At 31.5% G+C, this 19589-nt stretch overlaps 1 protein-coding gene across 6 annotated transcripts; it reads right to left on the reverse strand.

The window, feature by feature from the left end:
• Positions 1–1120: 1120 nt before the first annotated feature.
• Positions 1121–19394, reverse strand: LOC100740294 (disks large homolog 5). Of its 6 annotated transcripts, none has more exons than XM_012386559.3 (14): positions 19273–19393; positions 18519–18624; positions 17879–17896; positions 17341–17488; positions 16866–17214; positions 16350–16769; positions 14911–15999; positions 14269–14833; positions 12886–13992; positions 11700–12723; positions 11374–11615; positions 11023–11252; positions 10627–10846; positions 1121–10538 (listed from the first exon to the last, which is right to left on the reverse strand). In XM_012386559.3, the coding sequence occupies exons 2-14, from the start codon at positions 18559–18561 to the stop codon at positions 10432–10434; spliced, it is 5562 nt and encodes a 1853-aa protein (XP_012241982.1). In that variant the 5' UTR covers positions 18562–18624; positions 19273–19393; the 3' UTR covers positions 1121–10431. The 6 variants fall into 6 exon arrangements, with proteins under 6 accessions (XP_012241982.1, XP_033177063.1, XP_012241978.1 ...); XM_033321172.1 differs by having other exon boundaries at positions 14227–14833; XM_012386555.3 differs by having other exon boundaries at positions 12886–14833; positions 19273–19394.
• Positions 19395–19589: the final 195 nt, after the last annotated feature.

Genomic DNA, 19589 nt, shown 5'->3' on the forward strand with positions numbered 1-19589 from the left:
AGAAGGATCATAAGTCTACTACTACACTATAGTAGTTCAGACTACTATCATAAGTAGTTCAGAAATTATTACAAGTTTACATTCTATTTATATTCTGTAAACTTATCATCTTAAATTAACAACCTTATTTTATTTTATAGTATTCTTATCACAATCAATAATATCGATTATATGACCTACTGAGGACCTCAAGACCTCGAGTTTAAAAAACATTGCTGTTCAACACAATATTTACATGCACAAATAAAAATAACATCGCGTATCATACTAATTGCTTTAGAAAAGTGCTACAAAAGACAGATACAATTATAATAATAAATTAATTAATCAAACACAATACTATACGTATATACCTATAAGATAAACATTCTTCTCGTAAAACAAATTACTAACAAATGAAAAGAATAAAAATATTTCAATCCGACTAAATAAGATAAATTACAAATTATATCTTGCAAAATAAAATTACACCGATTTTTTTAAATAATTTAAAATTAAAAATTCTGAATCTTTTTATTACGACAATATTTGAGCACTAAAAATTCGAATCATAAAATTGCAATAGGTTTTTTTAACAAAATTTTAACATTTATTGGGTTATATATTCTTTACGTTTTAAACAGTTTGGTATATCACAAATTATTTTATGTAAATAACGAATGTTAATTTTCTGTCATTCTTTTGCCAAACAATTTTTTAATTCCTCTTTAGTGTTTATTACGCTTACGTATTTATCTAAACTATAAAGCTTACCAGTAAAAATTGAACATAAGTTTGAATATTTTTATAATCGATCGCATGTTATATGTCGGAAGAGAATTTTGAATATTGGCAGAAAAGCTATTCAAAATTATTTCCATGCGAAACAAGAATCAGCCATAAAAATTTCTTCAAGAAGAAATAAAAATTTGATTTCTCTAGAGATAAAGCAGAAAAAATAAAATATTAAAGATAAGTACCCCAAAAAAGCAAACTTCCGATGAAACGTGATATCAGTGACGTACGGGTGTTATATAAAACATATGTATATAACGTAGATGCGTTAATAATAATGATATATGTAAAACAATCACTCTCTATTAATTTCTTACTTGAATAAAAGAGAATTGATGAAAGAAGCTTTCGTTACAATCGACTTTATTTCCTTGCTCTCCTACATAAGACAACTTGTACGTTTTACAAGAAAGAAGGCTTACAAAGAATAACGAACGTCGATACGTTAATATTTATTATATGGGCGTTCGTGTGTTGCTGGAACAGTTTCACAGCAATACCGATACATCCCTTATATTATACATATTAATCAGAGTGTCACATATACATATATATTATAATATTACAAAGATCGCCGACGGTCCGTGTATCGTCACGTTGCAAATATATGTATGTACATATCATATAACGCATATATATATACACACACATATATTCAATATATGTATTTATATGTATATAAAGGAGATGCTTATATAAATAGAAGTATACGTATTTATAAATTACGGGCTATAACATTTGGTATCAAAACCATTGCAAAAGAAACGAAGGAAATTGAATGATACAATACAGTTTTTTATATATTGTTATCGTAACCAAGGAATCCTACAGTGATCGATAAATTAGTCACATGAAAAACAAAGAAAACATGTTCCATGTTCATTATTCTGCTAGTAATTATAAATAGATTACGAATTACATAGTAGATTGTTTAAGAATTTTCTTTCTCAATATACTGTAGTCTTGTGTTTATTGTTAATTTTGATACTTTGTTGTCGTTTAAAAGAGAACAATTTAAATTACGATGTCTATTATTATTACCGTATGCAAGCCTATAAGAAAACTTTCTGTCGTTATTCATGAATTCATATCTTTAAGATCAAATTGGAGCTCGTTTTGTTTTCTCATTGAGTTTCTCCAAAACTCGAATTCTATTAAGTAGTGTTTAATTGTTTCTTTTTTTCAAATTTCTTAATCGTTTAGATTTCCAAAGGCCTACGAATCCATATTGTATATTCGAAATCTTTTAATAAAATTTAATTTATTATAATTCGGTTTCATACACTGTACGAAACTTTACCACACAAATTGTTCTGATCTTAAGGAATTGACAGTTTTATTCATACCATGTGATTTTTATTGTAACTTTTATCGTATTTGATAATTGCGATATTTCTTTTTTTGTTATTAGGTACAATCAGATAATACTAACTGGCATCAATATGGTACTTAGTTGTTACGGTTAATAAAAGATTTTAAAAATAATTTTCACTAACCATGAAAGTAATGTTGCAGTTATAATCGTATACATTAGCATACAAATGTGATGAAAAATCGTGAAGGTTTGGTAAAAAATATTTTCAGGGCAGTCAACGCGTGGCAGGAATAGACACAGGAAGACTTATTTTCTTTCAAGGAAACGGTGTAAAATTGGACATTTGATAGCCATAAATATTGAGCTGCAGCTTGAATTTTAGATAAAATTCAAGCAAAACTCGCGCTGTAAATCGGATTCTTTTCAACACGTAAAATCAATGTATCATCTATTTGTGAAATTGGTATAAGATGATACGACAACATATCGGATGTGTTGCCAGATGATAACGTAAACGTATAAAATCTCCGAAAATGTTGAATTGTTTCCTCATTACAGAATCGCACTTTTTATAAGATTATGTTACGTTTTCGTATTGTACGTGATATGTGATGCCAACAATTTTTCAAGAAATTTAAAGTTGACTATAAGAAATAGAGAAATAAAATTAATCACATTCCATTCTTATGTATAATATTCATTTCGTATTCGAACGAATAATTAGCTCCAATAACAACGAACAACCGTTCCAATAAATATTGCATAAAAATCTTGCGATTTACTGTCATCGAACGTTTTGATATTCGGAAAATTTGTCGAACCATGTACTAAGTTCTACCACTAATTTCGTCTCTCGGTACATTAAATACGATCGGCTACCGTCTGAGCATATACACCAATTCGTATAAAAAATATTTGCATCTTAGTATAATCGCAAATTTCATGCTGCTTATACGTGTCGATATATATTGATCACAGATTCTGAAATATCCTATCCGTTCGATCCTGATAACAAAAAAAAAAAAAAGAGAAAAAGAGAAAAAGAGAGAAAAAAGATGCTACAATCGCATAATTGTATTACACTGTTAGTTATCAAGCGCGATAAAAATATTATATTAATAATTGTGCACGCATTCACTGTTAAAGCTTACGCATACAAAGCACATTGGTGGGAAAGATCGAATAACGAATACTTGAAGGATTTATACAAATGTACATTACGTTGTATTAGTTTATCAGTAGTGTAAGTATTGGACGTCTTGATTACAACCTTCGTGATTAGAATTAAAATGCGAGAAATATTTTGAGTGATTGATAAATACTCTCAATAAAATATCTCTTCCTCCTTTCATTTAGTTTGTTAACCATTCTCCATCTATACGATATAAGTATGAGTAAATAATATAAAATTCAATAGAAATATAAAATGTAAAAATATATAAAATCTTTGTATTTTACGTGCAATAAACAAAACGATTCAAACATGCTGGATAATTACTGAGATAACAAGAAAACACGTACTCTGAAAATAAACAGACAAGTTTATTGCTGACTATGTAAGAATTTAACTATAAATAATAAATAGTTGAAGATGTAATAACTTAATAAGGGCACTTGTCGTGCGGAGTTTCGTGTGAGTAAATAAGATTTCGGTATTTTCTTTATGGAAGCATATGGAAAACTGCGTTACCAATCAAAATTAAAATGATCCTTAAAGCTCACTTAAAGTAATACGAAAACTTTCTCTTTATACAATCCATGATACATTACGCACAAATATGCTACATATGTATATACAATACATTTATAAAACATAATATTATATCACTATAATATTACTAAATAATATCATTTAACATTATTTCAATAATATTGCATTAATATAATATTATTTAACAAAAAATCATTTACAATCAAATCTCTTGAGTTTCTTCTTAACTCAAACATCCGTTTATGAACAATAAGTTTTTACAAGACGATTTTCCCACCACGATGCAAGTTATTTATCTATCTTTTCTCCATAACACGTTTCATACGTATATTTTTATTGCATTGCAAATATTTAACCTTCTCTATGCATTAGCAGTATAAAGAAACAAAAGTTAAATAAATATTTGGCAGTGAATGCGTTTATAAACAAACGATACAACCATATATTCCGATTTTTGCTTGTAAATGGAGACTTCAACAACCTATGAAGCACAACGTTTTCTTTTTCTGGTTATTCAAATTGGTAAATTGATCAATGTCTCATAATTCTATCACCGACAAAATAGACACAAATTTGATGATTGATTATTTTATAAATCAGTCTAGGTTTATCTGCACTTAGTAACTATGTATACAATTCCATTTCAATAATGCACTCTGTGTGTGTAAAAACGTAGAAATGTGATTATCAAAAAACTAGAAACGTCATTCTGTAATCTAACTTTTATAAAATTTGATTTAGTCTGAATTTCTTGCATCCTGATATTATGTAGTCATTCATTTTGTAATCGATTAACGCATTTCTTTTTAACAGCCATAAGTAGTACATTTTAAGAGTCAGTATTGTATGTTTAGTTTTTCTTAACTCTCTGATCGCTGAACATTTCACTGTTTTCCTCTTGAAAAGTCATTTCTTCAAAAACGTTTTCAAACAATGGAAAAGATCAAAAATTTATACCGTGAAAAATATAATAATATAATCTATAAGTATTTCAAAATTTACAAAAACTTTATCTGTACACAATCAAAGAGTTAAATATAAAAATTAAGTGTTATTATCGATAAATACTCTTCACTGAAAAATACTCAAATCTAATTTATCTACGCTCGCAACATTGTTACATTTGTATTTATACATATTATACGTTTCCTTAGTCAAAAGAAGAATAAATTTTACTACTGATGAGGTAATACTCTGATTCAAAGACGGTTCTACCGATGAGGAGAGACGAATAAGACACTTTGCATGCCCAATTAACAAACTTTTCTGTTGTTCATCAATGAATTCTCTTTAGATTCTCTTCGAATTTACCGAAATCGTAATAATCTTCATTATCTCAATAAGAATCAAAATACATACGTATGTTAACAAAAGATGTGTATACACATACAGATATAAAAATTTCAAACCATCCAATATCATAGTTCCAGGATATGCACAAGTGCTTACGATCGCATTGACTGATAAGAGAATATTCTTAATATATGTGTATAAAAACTAATGTAAGAAATGTGTAAGAATAAACAGCACCAAGTTGATATTATTACATTATACATTCGCGAGCTCTATTCGCTAATTTTTCAATAAGTATAAGAATTTTATTGTTCCAAAAAATATGCTGATTAAGAGGAAAGGCTACAGACAAATTAAGTGTATTTGATTAGACAATAAATTTAAATCCATTAAAAATTTTGATATTTGTTTTGATAGCTATAATCACTTTTGTTACAAGATAAAAGACTCGTAGAATACTTGAAAAATATACAGATATGATAGAAGTTTAATTAGAATCGTTAATATAGTAGACTCATATGTTCTCATAAATTACAAATTTAAGATAAGTAATTTGTTTTTTGATATTCATCAAATTTATATAACCATATTGATTGGGTGATAACGATTTACAATTGTGGAAATTTGGAAGACAAAAGCAAACAATGACAATACTTCCTATTATAGTAAATCGTTTCTCTATATTTCAGCATTCCGCGTTTCAAAAGTAACATTTTTAATTGAATCTGAGTTAAAATTGAAATTTAATTGAAATTGAATTTTTTAATTAAAAAAAAAATATAATTAGAGTTTTTCATTTTTAGGAACTTTTATATAACAAAACATCTAAATTTGTTAACTTCGAGTTTAATAGAAAATATTTGAAACAAAATGAAATCAGAGAAACGAAAGAAATAAAACATAAAGTCAAACGTGCTTTTAGTTAAGTTTAGAATAAACTCTTTTCAGTGATGATGCGCAGTGTAATTGTTACGTACATCGTTATTGGTTAAACAAATAGTGCGATACGAATAGAATAGGAAACCTATGGGGAAATAGCGAATATAATATCGGACACAATGATATTAAGACGATAAAATTTCAGCTGGAGCATACAAGTTATACTGCGAGGAGAAATTCGTTATAGAAAATAGAATACTATTGAAGACTAGTCGCGATTGTCGTTTGAACAAATCGCTATTAGAATCATAAATCATCGATCTATATCGCGCATTTTTCAAACCCAATCGTCAGGCTTTGCTTCTTGTCTAAGTAATATATCACCATAAACGCTTCAATGATTGCCAGTAATTAATGCTTCTATTATCGTGCATTTAATTGTTTGTTAGTGCACCACTCAGCACGTGTGTCAATTACGTCTCAAATATTTTTAGGAACATTTCGAGTGAATAATACTTGCAAACATATTTGATTTATTTCCTTCATTAGACAAATTCAATTACGCTCTTTTAAAAATACATTAAACAACAAATGAATAAATGAATAGTAACAATAAATAATAACAAATTTCTTTGTTTCATAAGTTCAATGATCATTAGAAATAAGTAATTTGTAATCTGAGATAAATAAAAAGATATAATTGCATTATAGTTTCATTTTAGTCCGTTAAAAAGTAATAAATTTAAATTTTTCATGAAAAACATACTTTTATAAGTTTTATCCTTATACATTTTTAGATAATATATGGAAAATATCTGAAATTTTTCATTCAAATTCAATCCACTCGAAATTCTATCGAAAAAAGTGTACATCATACATCCTTCGTTTATTAAGGATGTATTTGCGCGCATTAGTGCTATGTATGTGGGTATTGAATGGTTCAGAATCACGTGCTTATGAAAAATAGTAAAAGTGCTTAGTTAAATATATATAACATTTATGTATATGTAAGTATTGCCCAAAATATGTATGTATATTTGTAATAGTAATGTAGAAGGATTGTGAAATTGATATGTTATCAAAGCTGTAATGTTATATGTATCACAGTGCTGTGATTGAGAATAATCATAATACAAAATTAATCTTTTCTCCCTCCTCCTTCGATACTGTTTTCTTTTTTTCTCTCTCTTTTTGTTATTTTTGGCATTTCACTTCGCCCTCGACCTATCTTAATTTTTCCTCTTGCACCGCACAGAAATTATGTTTAATTTAAATATCGATAGTTTCTGTTTTTTAAAATAGGATAGTTGTAGATGTATCAAGCTATGGGAGAAAACAAACCTTTTAACTCTCCACAAACGAATCTTGCCCGTTATACAAGATTCTTATGTAAGGTGAGAGTTTTATTGTTTCGTTCCATTTAAAAGATTATTCAATACGGCACAATTGCAATAATTAACAAAATTTTATGAAGTTACGGTTTACTCTTCAGTTACATTATACCTAATTTTAATTAAAAAATATATTACTCAAGGCGCGACTTATGATTTAGATATTTTTTTAATATCCATTGTAGTTTTATTTTTAATATAAATTAAATAACGACGCGTGCTGTTTTCATAACATACTGAGTCTTATGTTATATTTTGCACTACATTTGTCGTAGATACTATATATATATTAAGAAAAATATCTATACATTAATATTTTGCTATTTTCTTTTTAGAATTAAGTATCTCAATCGTGCTTTCGTCAATTCAACAGTGAAAAGAAAATTACTGCCATTCTTACAAAAAGTAAACAGATTTGTTGTATTTTTCAATTCGAACAATGCCAAAATAAATTAGGAAAAATAAAATCGTTATAAAAAAAAATATAATGTATTACTCTCATAAGTATTGTACGTTTGTAATATCATCATACAAAATATAAATAAAATTGTCGATTTAAATAATTTACTTCACCCCACACATGTATAACGTTCAAGATTCATATGTGTGTACAAATATATGCAATATATAAATGTACACACACATATATTATCATATCCTCTCTACTTATTAAAAGAATAAGAATTAAATATTCTTTCCCGAAAATATTTTGTTATATTAGTTCGCTAGTAAATTCCTAATTTTAACGCCTAGATTGTCCACGATAGCCTTTTAAAGAGTATTTACTTTGGGTGCGAAATACAATAATTCCTTGTTATTATAAGCTGCCAAGTGTGTACGACACTTTTTATAATTCATAATTTTTTCCCTTTTTCTTTCTTTTTGAGCCTTTTTTATTACGAAATTCGTACCGATGATTTCGCAACGTATCAAAAAGTATATATCTACACTTCCGCATTAAGCATATCGACGCTAACGATACGAATAAATTTAATTGTAATCCTTATGAATTAGCATAATATTCTTTTAATTTTTGGTCTCACTTTGATAACTTACGCCTAAATATTGTCTTTGTTAGAAAACTAAATTTCTGTTTTACAAAAAGCAATGTTTAACTTCATTTGTTTGTCTTCCACTCTTACTGGATTCTTTCTGTACGTACAAATTGTTATTAAACTTGATATTCGATATTCATCGATATCATTAAAGAACGTAAGCCTCTTTTGAAATTAGAAAGGCTTCATTTCGAACAAAAAAAAAAAAAAGATTATGTATTTAAGTATCGAAGCATCGTTACTAGACTTTTACGACAGTTATTTCTTTTAGCTATTTCATTTAATGTACTCTTAATTTTTTCTGATAATATGTATATACGAAACTTGTATCTACATCCAGATATTGAAAACAATATAAAAAATCCCGCTATATTTATCAAAATGTTTAAGAAGAAAGCAAGAAATAGGGCAATTTAAATATAATTTTTAAGATAATAACAGTAAAAATTATTTAAAAAATGTATGTCGTCCTTATATTTAAAAATGCAATAAGAAATATGTATTGAATTCTGAATGTAGATACATAATGATACGTACTCGCATTTTAAATGTGTTCAAAAATATTACTGCACCTTACAAAGCGTCTTAAACTCGATTTAAAAACATTACAGTATAAATTCGTAAAGTAATTCGAACTACAGAAGTAAAAAAGCAGTAACATACTCCATCATACGTTTCGTTACGAGCGCTTTATATTGAGTTTCTCTGTGTTGCGGATATCTACTGCTTATTATCATTTCAGATATTTACAAATTTAAAAAATGGCAAAAACAATCCATTTTTTGTCAATTCCGTATTCAATTTCTTTACATTTTTTAATTTTTCGACCTACAACATTAAAATTTTAACCCCTCAAACCAATTGCTATGCAACAAATGGATTATAAACAGTTTTATGAAACAATGACTAAAGTATCACTTAAATTTAAACATACAATTAAAGGATTCATCTAAACTAAAAATTAATAAACATATAATCCATAAGTTTCATAAGTAAATTATATACAAATAAGTAACCTCCTTTAATTTATAACGTCCTCTGTACAATAATACTAATCACGCAAAATTATTCTGTACAACGAAGTGATCTGAGGGGTTAATAACATCAGCCAAGAACTGAATGGCTGAGACTTATTCACTAACTAATGAACTTTACATTTATCCACCAAATGTTTTATGGGCCACAATACGATGAATATTTTTACTTGCTACATTAATTCATTTATGGTCTCACGCCAATTGCAATAGATAATTTTCACATTGTTGCATACCTTATTGGGAAATTATGATCGATCGAGGTTCGAAGCAGCAAGCAAAGTTTTCAACTTTTATGAAGCATGAAGAATAATTCTTGCACATGTCTGTTAATTTAAGGGAAATTAAATGTTGAAACTATACTATGCTGATTTTTTTCCATAAAAGTGAAATATTGAAATGTAATACATCAATAGTGTAATTTTCATGAAGAAAGTAAAAATCAGGGAAATTAAAGTTGAAAATATAAGATAGAATTCGTATAAAAGGTACTGTTTGTTTCTCTTCTTTTTTAATATGAATGTTGACTGCATGATATGTTTAAATATTAAGAGTTTTATATGAAGTCTTGTTTATCTCGTAATATTTTATAGGAAATGTCAGTGTTGTTTAAATAGCATCAAATATTTGCTGAAATAGTGAAATACTTATTAAAATACTTATGACAAAGCTTATTAAAATAAATTGTATAATTTGTATCAGACTTCAAAGTAAAAAATAAATGAAAAAAGGAAGACAAAAAAAAATATTAAAAACTTTGCATAATTGCATTACAATAAGGAATTAAATAAAAATAATTAAAAAGATCGTAGTAATGGAACCATGAAAAGAAAAATTGAAATTCCTGCATACTGTCGTGACAAATAAGAGACCATAAATAAAAAAAATTGTAACAATTTTACAATCGTACGACGTAAGGGCCCCCTGGTGGAATTTAGATTGATTTCCACTGTGGTTTGTGGGGACCCCCCCTTAAATGTCAGGGAGGTCCTCTAGGAACCCACAGCGCTTTGCTTTGTTCTTCATCTACTGCAGCTTTTACTTGAGTACATATGTACGCGACATTTACTCCAGCTGGAATTACAGCTGAAATGCGTGAAAGTCGTATCAACAACAATGCAACAAATTCACAGTAAGACATAAAATTGCATTTTTATTTTATAGATATTCTTACCAGAAATATAATGTTTATACTCAGCTTCCAATTTTAATGCTTGTTCATACATCTCCTTGGCCGCTTTCGCACTAACTTTATCGCTTGGGTATCTGGAATCTTTGACTTCCTTTATTTGTTTGGTACTTTTAAATTTAATCAACAAAACTATAGGATAGATCTGATGTCGATGAAGTCGCTCGATCGACGCAATTGATACATCCAATATGCAATGAGTATTCTATAAATAAATATGTATCAACAAAGTTTTAATAAAAGGTAAAAAAGAAATAAAAATAAATTCGCAGAATTATATAAATTTTAAATGATCTACTTTTAGGTGTTTAACCTAGTGTTTATACGCTTACTATAAATAACGTTATCAATATTGTATAGGCATTGGATAAAAAAAGATACCTTCTCACAGATGTCCTTGACAGCTTGTACTGTGGTACACTCGAAATAGCTTCCTTTTTTTCTATAGTCCACATAAAGCGAATCGCGCAAACCTTGTTCGAGCGTCGCTTGAGAACAGTGCATAGCTTCTGCGAGACACCTAGTGAACTCTCCTGGAAATTCTTGTAATAGTTTTGTCACTACACACTCACTTAACGGTCCAATGATCAACACAGGTCTTAAAGCTGGATCTGCATAAAAATAAAAGTATAAAAACGAATTTAATATTTCGATAGGATAAATTGGATAATGGTTAATGATAAGTAGTAATAACTGCGTATTAAATAAATATTTGATGTAACAAATATTTACAATCCAATCTTTCAACACGTTGATAACTTGCTGGAAGAGTTTCTTCATTTAGTGTTCCACTATCACTATACCAACCCAAATTTACTCCCGTAAGATGTGATAATTCTTTACTATCCCTACTAGAAGAACGTTGATGTTTCTTTCGACGAAAAAAGCTTCTTCTTGCGCTTGTGCTACCTCTTCTAGTAGTATCTGTTTCTAAATCGCCTAATGAACGTCGTAAAAGCAGTTCTTCTTCGACCCTAACGATATTATATGAGATATAATAGAAATATAAAACGTAATCTTAAAAGAGATTCATTCAATATTTGATTTACCCAACATACTTGAATTTGCTCGGAATTATACCACAAGTTTGTCTTCTTCCAGCTTGATCAACTATCCAAGCTCTCCAATGACCCGGAGTACCATTAAACATTGTATTATCGACGTATAAAATATCATCTTTACTAAACCTAAGTTGTAGGCTATCTCCAACTTCGCCTACTCGATCGAACATTGCCTTCACATAAAAACTGTCTCCAGGTTTATCCTTTACTTCGTTATACCTTTCAGGTACATATTGAGCAATCAGCGTTACTTTATCTGCTGGTCTAGCCAATTCTAAAGCAGCTTGTTCTGCGGTTGCTTGTCTGAGATCAACACCATTATATTCCAGGATACGGTCACCGGGACGTAATCCTGCATCTTCCGCGAGGCAACCTGGTTGTACCGAGTGTACGAATATTCCGACACCATTACCACCAACAAGGGAAATACCTAAATTCGAACATTTCCTTGTTTCGATAAAAAGATACCTCGGTTCACTTGGTGGTGGGCTTTTACGATTTTGTTCTTCTTGTGTCGGACTTCTTACAGTTGCATTTTGTCGTTGCAACGTGGTCGCTGCATTAAGCTGTGCGCGTGTAAGAGTATTAGCAGTACCACGTAATGTATCAAGAGTTGCGGAATTACGCATATTATCTAACGTAGCTGAACTACGAAGTTCCGGCTTTCTGATATTAATATCCAAAGATGCTGATGCTCTAATTTCTCGTTCTCTCTGTTGCGTACTTGGTACTTCCAATGAAGCAGAATTTCTGATATCTCTTTCTCGAATTGTACGAGGTGGTTCTAAAGTATTTGAAGTTTCGCGCATAATAGTCAAGGTATTGGAAGTATCGCGTATTGTACTTAAACTAGTAGAAGCGTCACGTTCAGGTTCTGAGCTCTCCAATGATTCAATAGTTGTTTTTCTAGGAGCTTCAGGGCTATTACATGGAGTGGGTGATCCACTACGACTACCTCCTTCAGCACCACCAGCTTCTGATGAACTCGAAGAAGCAGAGCCTTCTTCTAACTCATTGTATTCTAGCAAAAAGAAGTGACATATAAGGGTGATGTTATATCAAAATAAGAACCATGCAATAATGATAAATAATGATCACGTTTAATAAGAAAGGTGCAAGATTTGTATAAAGTGCAGCTTGTGATAGGGATATTCTACTTTTTCTAACAAAACACTGTACTCACTGTCTGGACTGTACTGCACCAGCATCGTAATGGAATTACCGCACTGACGTAACACATTGGCAGCAAGTTGATAAGTAGCACTCCTCATATTGATACCACAGACTTCAAGCAACTGGTCACCGATTTGAAGACCGACTTGAGATGCTAAGCTGTGCTCGCTAACGGTGGAAACGAATACACCGCCGCTCTCTAAGCAAGAAATCTGGATACCTAAAGGTTCGACTGACTTGTCTATGTGAACTCTGCGAAGTTCTCCAGGTGCTGGCCTAGGTTGAGAGTAGCAATAGTCCGGCATGCTGGACCGTTTATTGCCACTACTTCCTCTGACAGTTCCACCAGAGCTATTTCCGCTACCGCTACCAGGACTAAGTACTTCCACGTGGAATGTTGGCATCGGACTGCCTCTTTCTGAAGTTCTTTCTATACTGCCCGTAGATAATTTACCCACGCTGCTTTTTGAAGTCACACTAGGATTTGATGGTATTCGAAAACGTTGATTTTCCTTTTTTCTTGGGAAAGTTCCACCTTCGTAGCCATGTGTGTACGCTGGTACGTCGTATGTAGTGCCAATCGGTGGAGCGCGAGATTTGTGGTAATGCAAATCTACAGAGGGTGTGTGCAAATGCCCGAATCCTGTTTGCGGTCCGGGGCTATATGAAGGTTCGAAACAATAAGATCGTGCATCGGGTAGTCCTATTGACTCCCCGGACTGTGCAGACGGCAAAGACGGCGGGGAAGGGTATCTCGAAGGTAAAGAATTTTGTTGATGGGGATGCGGATGCGAATGCGTATAGGGAGGAAATGAAAAATTACCAGTCAACTGCTGTCTCGTGCCGCTAGTCGACGAAGTTGATGATCCAGCCCCGGAATAAAGTTGAGATTGCACTCTATTATGCTGTAGTGTGTCTACTTGACTCTCGTTGCTAGGAGTATACTTTTGTGTTCTTTTCTTCGAGAAATATTCTACATCTTTTCCCGTATTTCCAGACTTCACGGAAAAATCGATGCTAGTTTCAGATGGTGTCAGCGTAGAACTGAGTCTATTTTCCGTGTTCTCGAATTCGGTTGCTGGTTTCTTATCTATCGGGATATCTTTGAACTGCACCACTGGAGTAAAGGATTTCTGACTAAATAACGGTCCAGTTTTAAGGAAATTTGGTAATGGTTTTTCTACAGGTTTATAAACCGTATGCCGATTGTTCATATTGGAAAAATTGGTTAAGGGTATAGGATTAGAAATACGATTATAATTATAACTTTCATACTTTGGTGGTTGATTAAGGAGTACACTTAAGGGCAACCTTTCTTTTGTCTTACGTGGATGTAAAATAGTACCAGTACCATTTTGAATCAGAGGTCCACCTCTGGCTTTCGGCCACGTACCTCCATTTTTCTCAACCTTTTCGGTTCCGCGTCGCTTACTTCGTTTCAGTACTCCATTATTCGCTTTCTTGTGGTAGCTCTCTATTACTGAATCTAATTCCGCTATTGCATCTTGCTCTTGCTCAAAAGTATTTGGACTCGAGTTGCGGTGTCGTTTCTTCTTCTCCTCCCGATCTTTGCTATGTTTACGTCCTCGTACTATATCAATCTTCTCTCGTATATTGTCCCAAGCATTGCTAATTCCACTTGGTTTTTCACCACTAACGGATTTTGAAACTTTGTAAACACTTCTATCACCAAAGTTTGAAGCAACGTGTCTTCTTTCATAATCGTCTGATGGAATCTTTAACAATATTCTTTCTTGTTCTGTTTGAGAACAACTATTCACCATTTTTTGTTTCTCAGTACCAAAGCTACCATCAATGGTCATAGTTTCAGAACTAGTTGCCGAAGGCAATGGTATTCCTTTCAGGGTCGTAATAGTTAACACATCCGTACTTGTATCATTCAAAGTTGCCATCGCTTCGTGGCTGGAATTAATGCCTTCCATTGGTTTACTATTAATCTATAGAAAAAAGAACTATATTAATATTCAAGATGAATAAATAAATAAAATCAATACAAAATATGTATAAGACATACATTTAAAACTCTATCTCCAACAGCGAGGTTGCCATCTTTAGCAGATAAACTACCCGGTGAAATCTTCGAAATATATACTCCAAGCTCCAAAGAAATACCATGAGGAACTGAACCAACAGGCAATTGCGTTGTCCTTAATGACCTTCTAGTTAAACGCCGTCTTCTTATCGTTAATGTAGCTGATCCCACCGAACAGGTACGTAAAGTTTCCATAATTACACGCGTAAAAACAGATGTACAATCTACATTGTTTACTCGCATAATGCAGTCATTCACTCTTAATTTACCATCAACAGCACTTCCTGATGTTACTTGAGCAACATAAATTCCTGTATCGTTTGGATAATATGGATTATCACGACCTCCGACTAATGTCAATCCCAAATCACGATCAGAATCTAAGCAAACTCGACTAAGATCCAAGTGAATAGTAAGAATTTCCCAGTCACTAACATCAGTATCGATCGCCGAATCATGTGCATGCGCTAAGCTTTGTGCAAATTGACTTGCCCTTAACGCATGATCACCAGATTCTATCTTTTCTTTGAGATCCTTTAATTCTTTCGATGCTTCGTTCCGTTGCTTTTTAATATCATCAGAATCACGTAAAGCACCCGCTAGTTCCGAAACAGCACGATCACGCTCTTTTCTTAATCTATCGCAGAGAGTTCTAATACTTTCCCTTTCTAAAACTATTTTATCCCTTTCACTGAAAGCCCAATCTCTTCTTCGTTTTGATACTTCTGCTTCTTGGAGGGCTTCTTCAAGTTCTGTTTGCAATTTATCGACAGATTTCCGAAGTTTATCCAATTCCACGTTAGCTTGATCCAAGTTATCCATACGTTCCTTATCTCGTTTAGTGTAATCTGTAGTGTTATTTTCTCTTTCAGCTTCTTTGTTCGAATTATCTCGTTCACGATTATATGAGTGTAATTCCATACGATTTTTATAGTCCCTGTTTGAGCCTTCAGAATAATCACCAAACTTTTGGCGTAATTCGTTACATTGTTTTAAAGCATCGTCTCGATCTTGCAAAGCGGATGAAATTTCTCTTCTTAAAGTTTCAATTTGATAGGATAAAGCTTTTTTCTAAAAATAAAGAAAACAGATATTAAAATACAGAACATTAATTTAAAAATAGTACACATAGTAGCAAGTAATGTGCAGTGTATAAATAACTAAAACCAATACAAAATCTATGAGAAGAAAGTAATAATGAGCCGATTATTGTACTTAGTAATTTCTAATTATATTATACTGATATTGATATCATGTTTTATAGCACATTTAAATGGTTAAGTAATAAATAAAGATATATATATATACATATTATTATTATTATTATTATTATTATTAAATTTAATAAAAATAAATTTATCATTGAGTTATTTACATGAACAAATTAATTGTTTTTTAATGACTAATTTAAGAAAATTTACCTCTTCCATAAATTGTTTATTCTGATTCTCTAAATGTGTGATTTTTGTATATGCTTGTGTAAGATCATCACCAAGTTTTTCCATTTCTTTATGCACTGTATCGCGCTCGCCCATAATTAAACTGTATTCTTGTAATGCAGCATTTCTTTCTTCTGTTAATCGTTTCATATCCTTACTAGCTTTCATGCGTAGTACCATTGCATGATTAATTTCCTTCACTGCTTCTTCGTGTTGTTGCTGTACTTTGGCTAAGGCTTCACGATATTCATTTCTTTCCCTTAATGCAATATCCCACTGTCTAATGGCAGCAGTACACTGTTGTTTTAAACCATTACGCTCACGAACTGCGCTATTACGTTCTTGAACAATTTCGTCATATTGTTTTTTTAACCTGGCAGCCTCTTCTTGAGATAATTCCAACTATATTGAACCGAATATATAAAATTTGCATTACAAATAAATTTTAATATGTGCATGTATGTTTCAACATTTTGTAAATTAATATTTTGTACATACCTTATTAACGGCCGATGAATGCGATGATATTAAATCATCGTACCGTTTCCTAAGGGCATCGTACTCGTCTTTAACGGCTTCATATTTTCGAAGCGCAGATAGATAGTGCTGATTCATAGTGTCACTATTACTAGCATCAGAAACAAGAACTTCTTGATTTTGACACCTTAATTCAGACACTTCCTTTTGCAACGCTTGGACTTCCCGATCTAGGCGTTGCTTGTCATTTACTAAATCTCCATATTTGCCCCGCAGTGCGGAACTTTCTTGTGACGTTGCCTCTAATTGATTCATGACTGCTATATGCTGTCCCCTGTAGTATTCCAATTCCTTCATAGTATGTTCACACCTGCATTTTAAAGTACTTCATTAAATAAATGTATAATTATTTAAATTATATTTGCTTTGTACAAAACATCAAACACAATATCACAAACAATTAAGCAATACCACATTAAACAAAACCAAGACAAACCGTCTTATAGTATCGGAGTGCTTATGCCTAAGTAGCTGAAGCTGATGCATGGCTTGATCACATTGAGCTTGCAAACCATCATAATCACTACGACATTCAGGCCCACCAACAGGACTGCCAACACTGCCATAGCCTCCACTATCTCTTTCTGCATGCCATACACCCAAGTTATATCCAATAATGCAAATTGCAAAACAATAGATACAATGCAATTAAATATAATTTGTGTATTTCTACATATAAAAGTAATATCAGTGCAACAAAGTGTGCATTAAATTGAAAATAGCTTATATTAAATGCTTTTGTGTCAAAATTTATTGTATATAAGGATATAATTTTAATTTGCTTCACATAAAGGTATAATTTGGATTAAACACACATCTTAACAGAATACATAGAAAGATAGTAATATAACTTGAATACTACAGTAAATGAATAATTTGCTCATTTTAGATAAATTCTCTTGATACAAAATAATTTGTTACACAACACAATTTGATTGACATTAATTTGTACTTTCTTCACATATTAATCTTACCCATATTGAGTGCTCCATCTGCAAAAAAACAATGAATAAAAATGTAAGTAATTGTAAGTATAATATATGATCCGCTATAAATATAAAAGTGAAATGACTATATTTATACAAGTATACACTATGTTGTTACAATTGGTAGAACAATATAATCAGCGGTCTAGCTAGCTTTCACCAGGAAAGAAACTCTATGTCACGCATGTAAGCATCATGATTCACTGTTTTTTGCAAGGTGAAATTATAAATACTCTTTAAGTATCACACACCTACAACTACAATGCTCCATTTATTTAAGAACTATAAAACTATGTATTTAAATTATACATTACATTATTTGTCCAAAATAAAATTTGATACTACTTTCTGGCAATGAATTTTTGTAAAATGATATAAATATATCAAATATTATATTATATGAATGTTTACATAAGACTGTCTTTTTTCCATATTTAGATATGGATAGAATATTGTTGCTTCCATTATTGTTTCTTTTGCTGTAGAGTTTAAAATTAAAATAAATCATTTTTTAATAGCATTGAAATTATTAGATCAAACTTTCCATTTAAATCTGTACCTATAAGAGTGGACAACTAATACAAACATATATTAACATGTAACATAGAAAACTAAAAACTATACTTACCACTACTTCCAGCACTATCCAAGGAAGATGCACCAGAAGCCATACTCTTGATTCATCGAGGATCTACCACAAATATTTCTCTAGCAAGGTACGTGCTAGGTATTGCCTGGAAAGTATCCATGCGCTGTACTTCACGGAAGAGTGAACCCTTTGTGAATTACTAAGAAGTAGCCTTCGGGATGACATTATGGCTATGGTCTAAACGGTGCATGGCTCTCATCAGAGGGATGCAACAGTGCACCTGGCACACATACACACAGAGTAGCTCTTACTCCAATACAGACACGTGCCTGGTAATATCGAGACTTTTCATGCATCACTTTTTTCCGCGCGGTTACTGATACGGGAGAAACAACGGGTAGACGTATGTTTTCTGAATGGACGTAATAAATTAATCTACGTTTTGCTGATGTGTCTCAATCTTTTGAGACCGCGTCGTATCCGTTTCTTTTTTTCCTGTCAACTGCGAGGTTATTGATTCTCGTACGCAAGCGAGTCCAGACAAGTATCGATCACCGGCTAGCTCATATCTAACAAACTGAAAACTTGTTATCACTGTAGAAAAAAAAGGAGCCAACAAGCCTTTCAGCAGTAATCTCGATCGCGCACCTCTTCAGATAATCCATTAAGCCGCTCGACAACATTAAAATCGACACAATTTTCACTGATTTCGACTGTTCAGATCGCTACAAACTGCGCACCGTTCATCCCAAAGCGACTAATGTCCTGATATTAACGATAATTGATCGCTCACCTGCTACACCAACGAACCTGACAATTAGCCATTTTCATTCCGCCACTACAGTCTGTTTCGCATTGTCGATAATAAACATACTTTGTGGACGAGCTTGTTACTTGTGGCGCTAGTATCCGCATGAAATCAGTCGATTATGTCGTTTAAAAAGGCTCATTCTAGAATACTCATTCTATTAATGCATTCTTAAATAATTTTATTCAAGACATGCAATATGTTGTATTATTTTATTCATTTTATTCACGAAATGATTAATTCATTTATATAAAATATCACTTTTATTATACCACTATTGTTGTTGTTAAAACTAAGTTATC

Source organism: Bombus impatiens, unplaced genomic scaffold (assembly GCF_000188095.3).
Source record: "Bombus impatiens unplaced genomic scaffold, BIMP_2.2 scf_0396, whole genome shotgun sequence".
In the NCBI taxonomy this organism is placed as follows: domain Eukaryota; kingdom Metazoa; phylum Arthropoda; class Insecta; order Hymenoptera; family Apidae; genus Bombus; species Bombus impatiens.

Coding starts and splice junctions, on each gene's coding strand:
- LOC100740294 (XM_012386555.3), bottom strand. CDS start 18,561: ATGGCTTCTGGTGCATCTTCCTTGGATAGTGCTGGAAGTAGTG. Junction 17,215..17,340: donor CACTCCGATACTATAAGACG/GTTTGTCTTGGT, acceptor TTTAAAATGCAG/GTGTGAACATACTATGAAGG. Junction 12,724..12,885: donor GGTGCAGTACAGTCCAGACA/GTGAGTACAGTG, acceptor TCTTTTTGCTAG/AATACAATGAGTTAGAAGAA.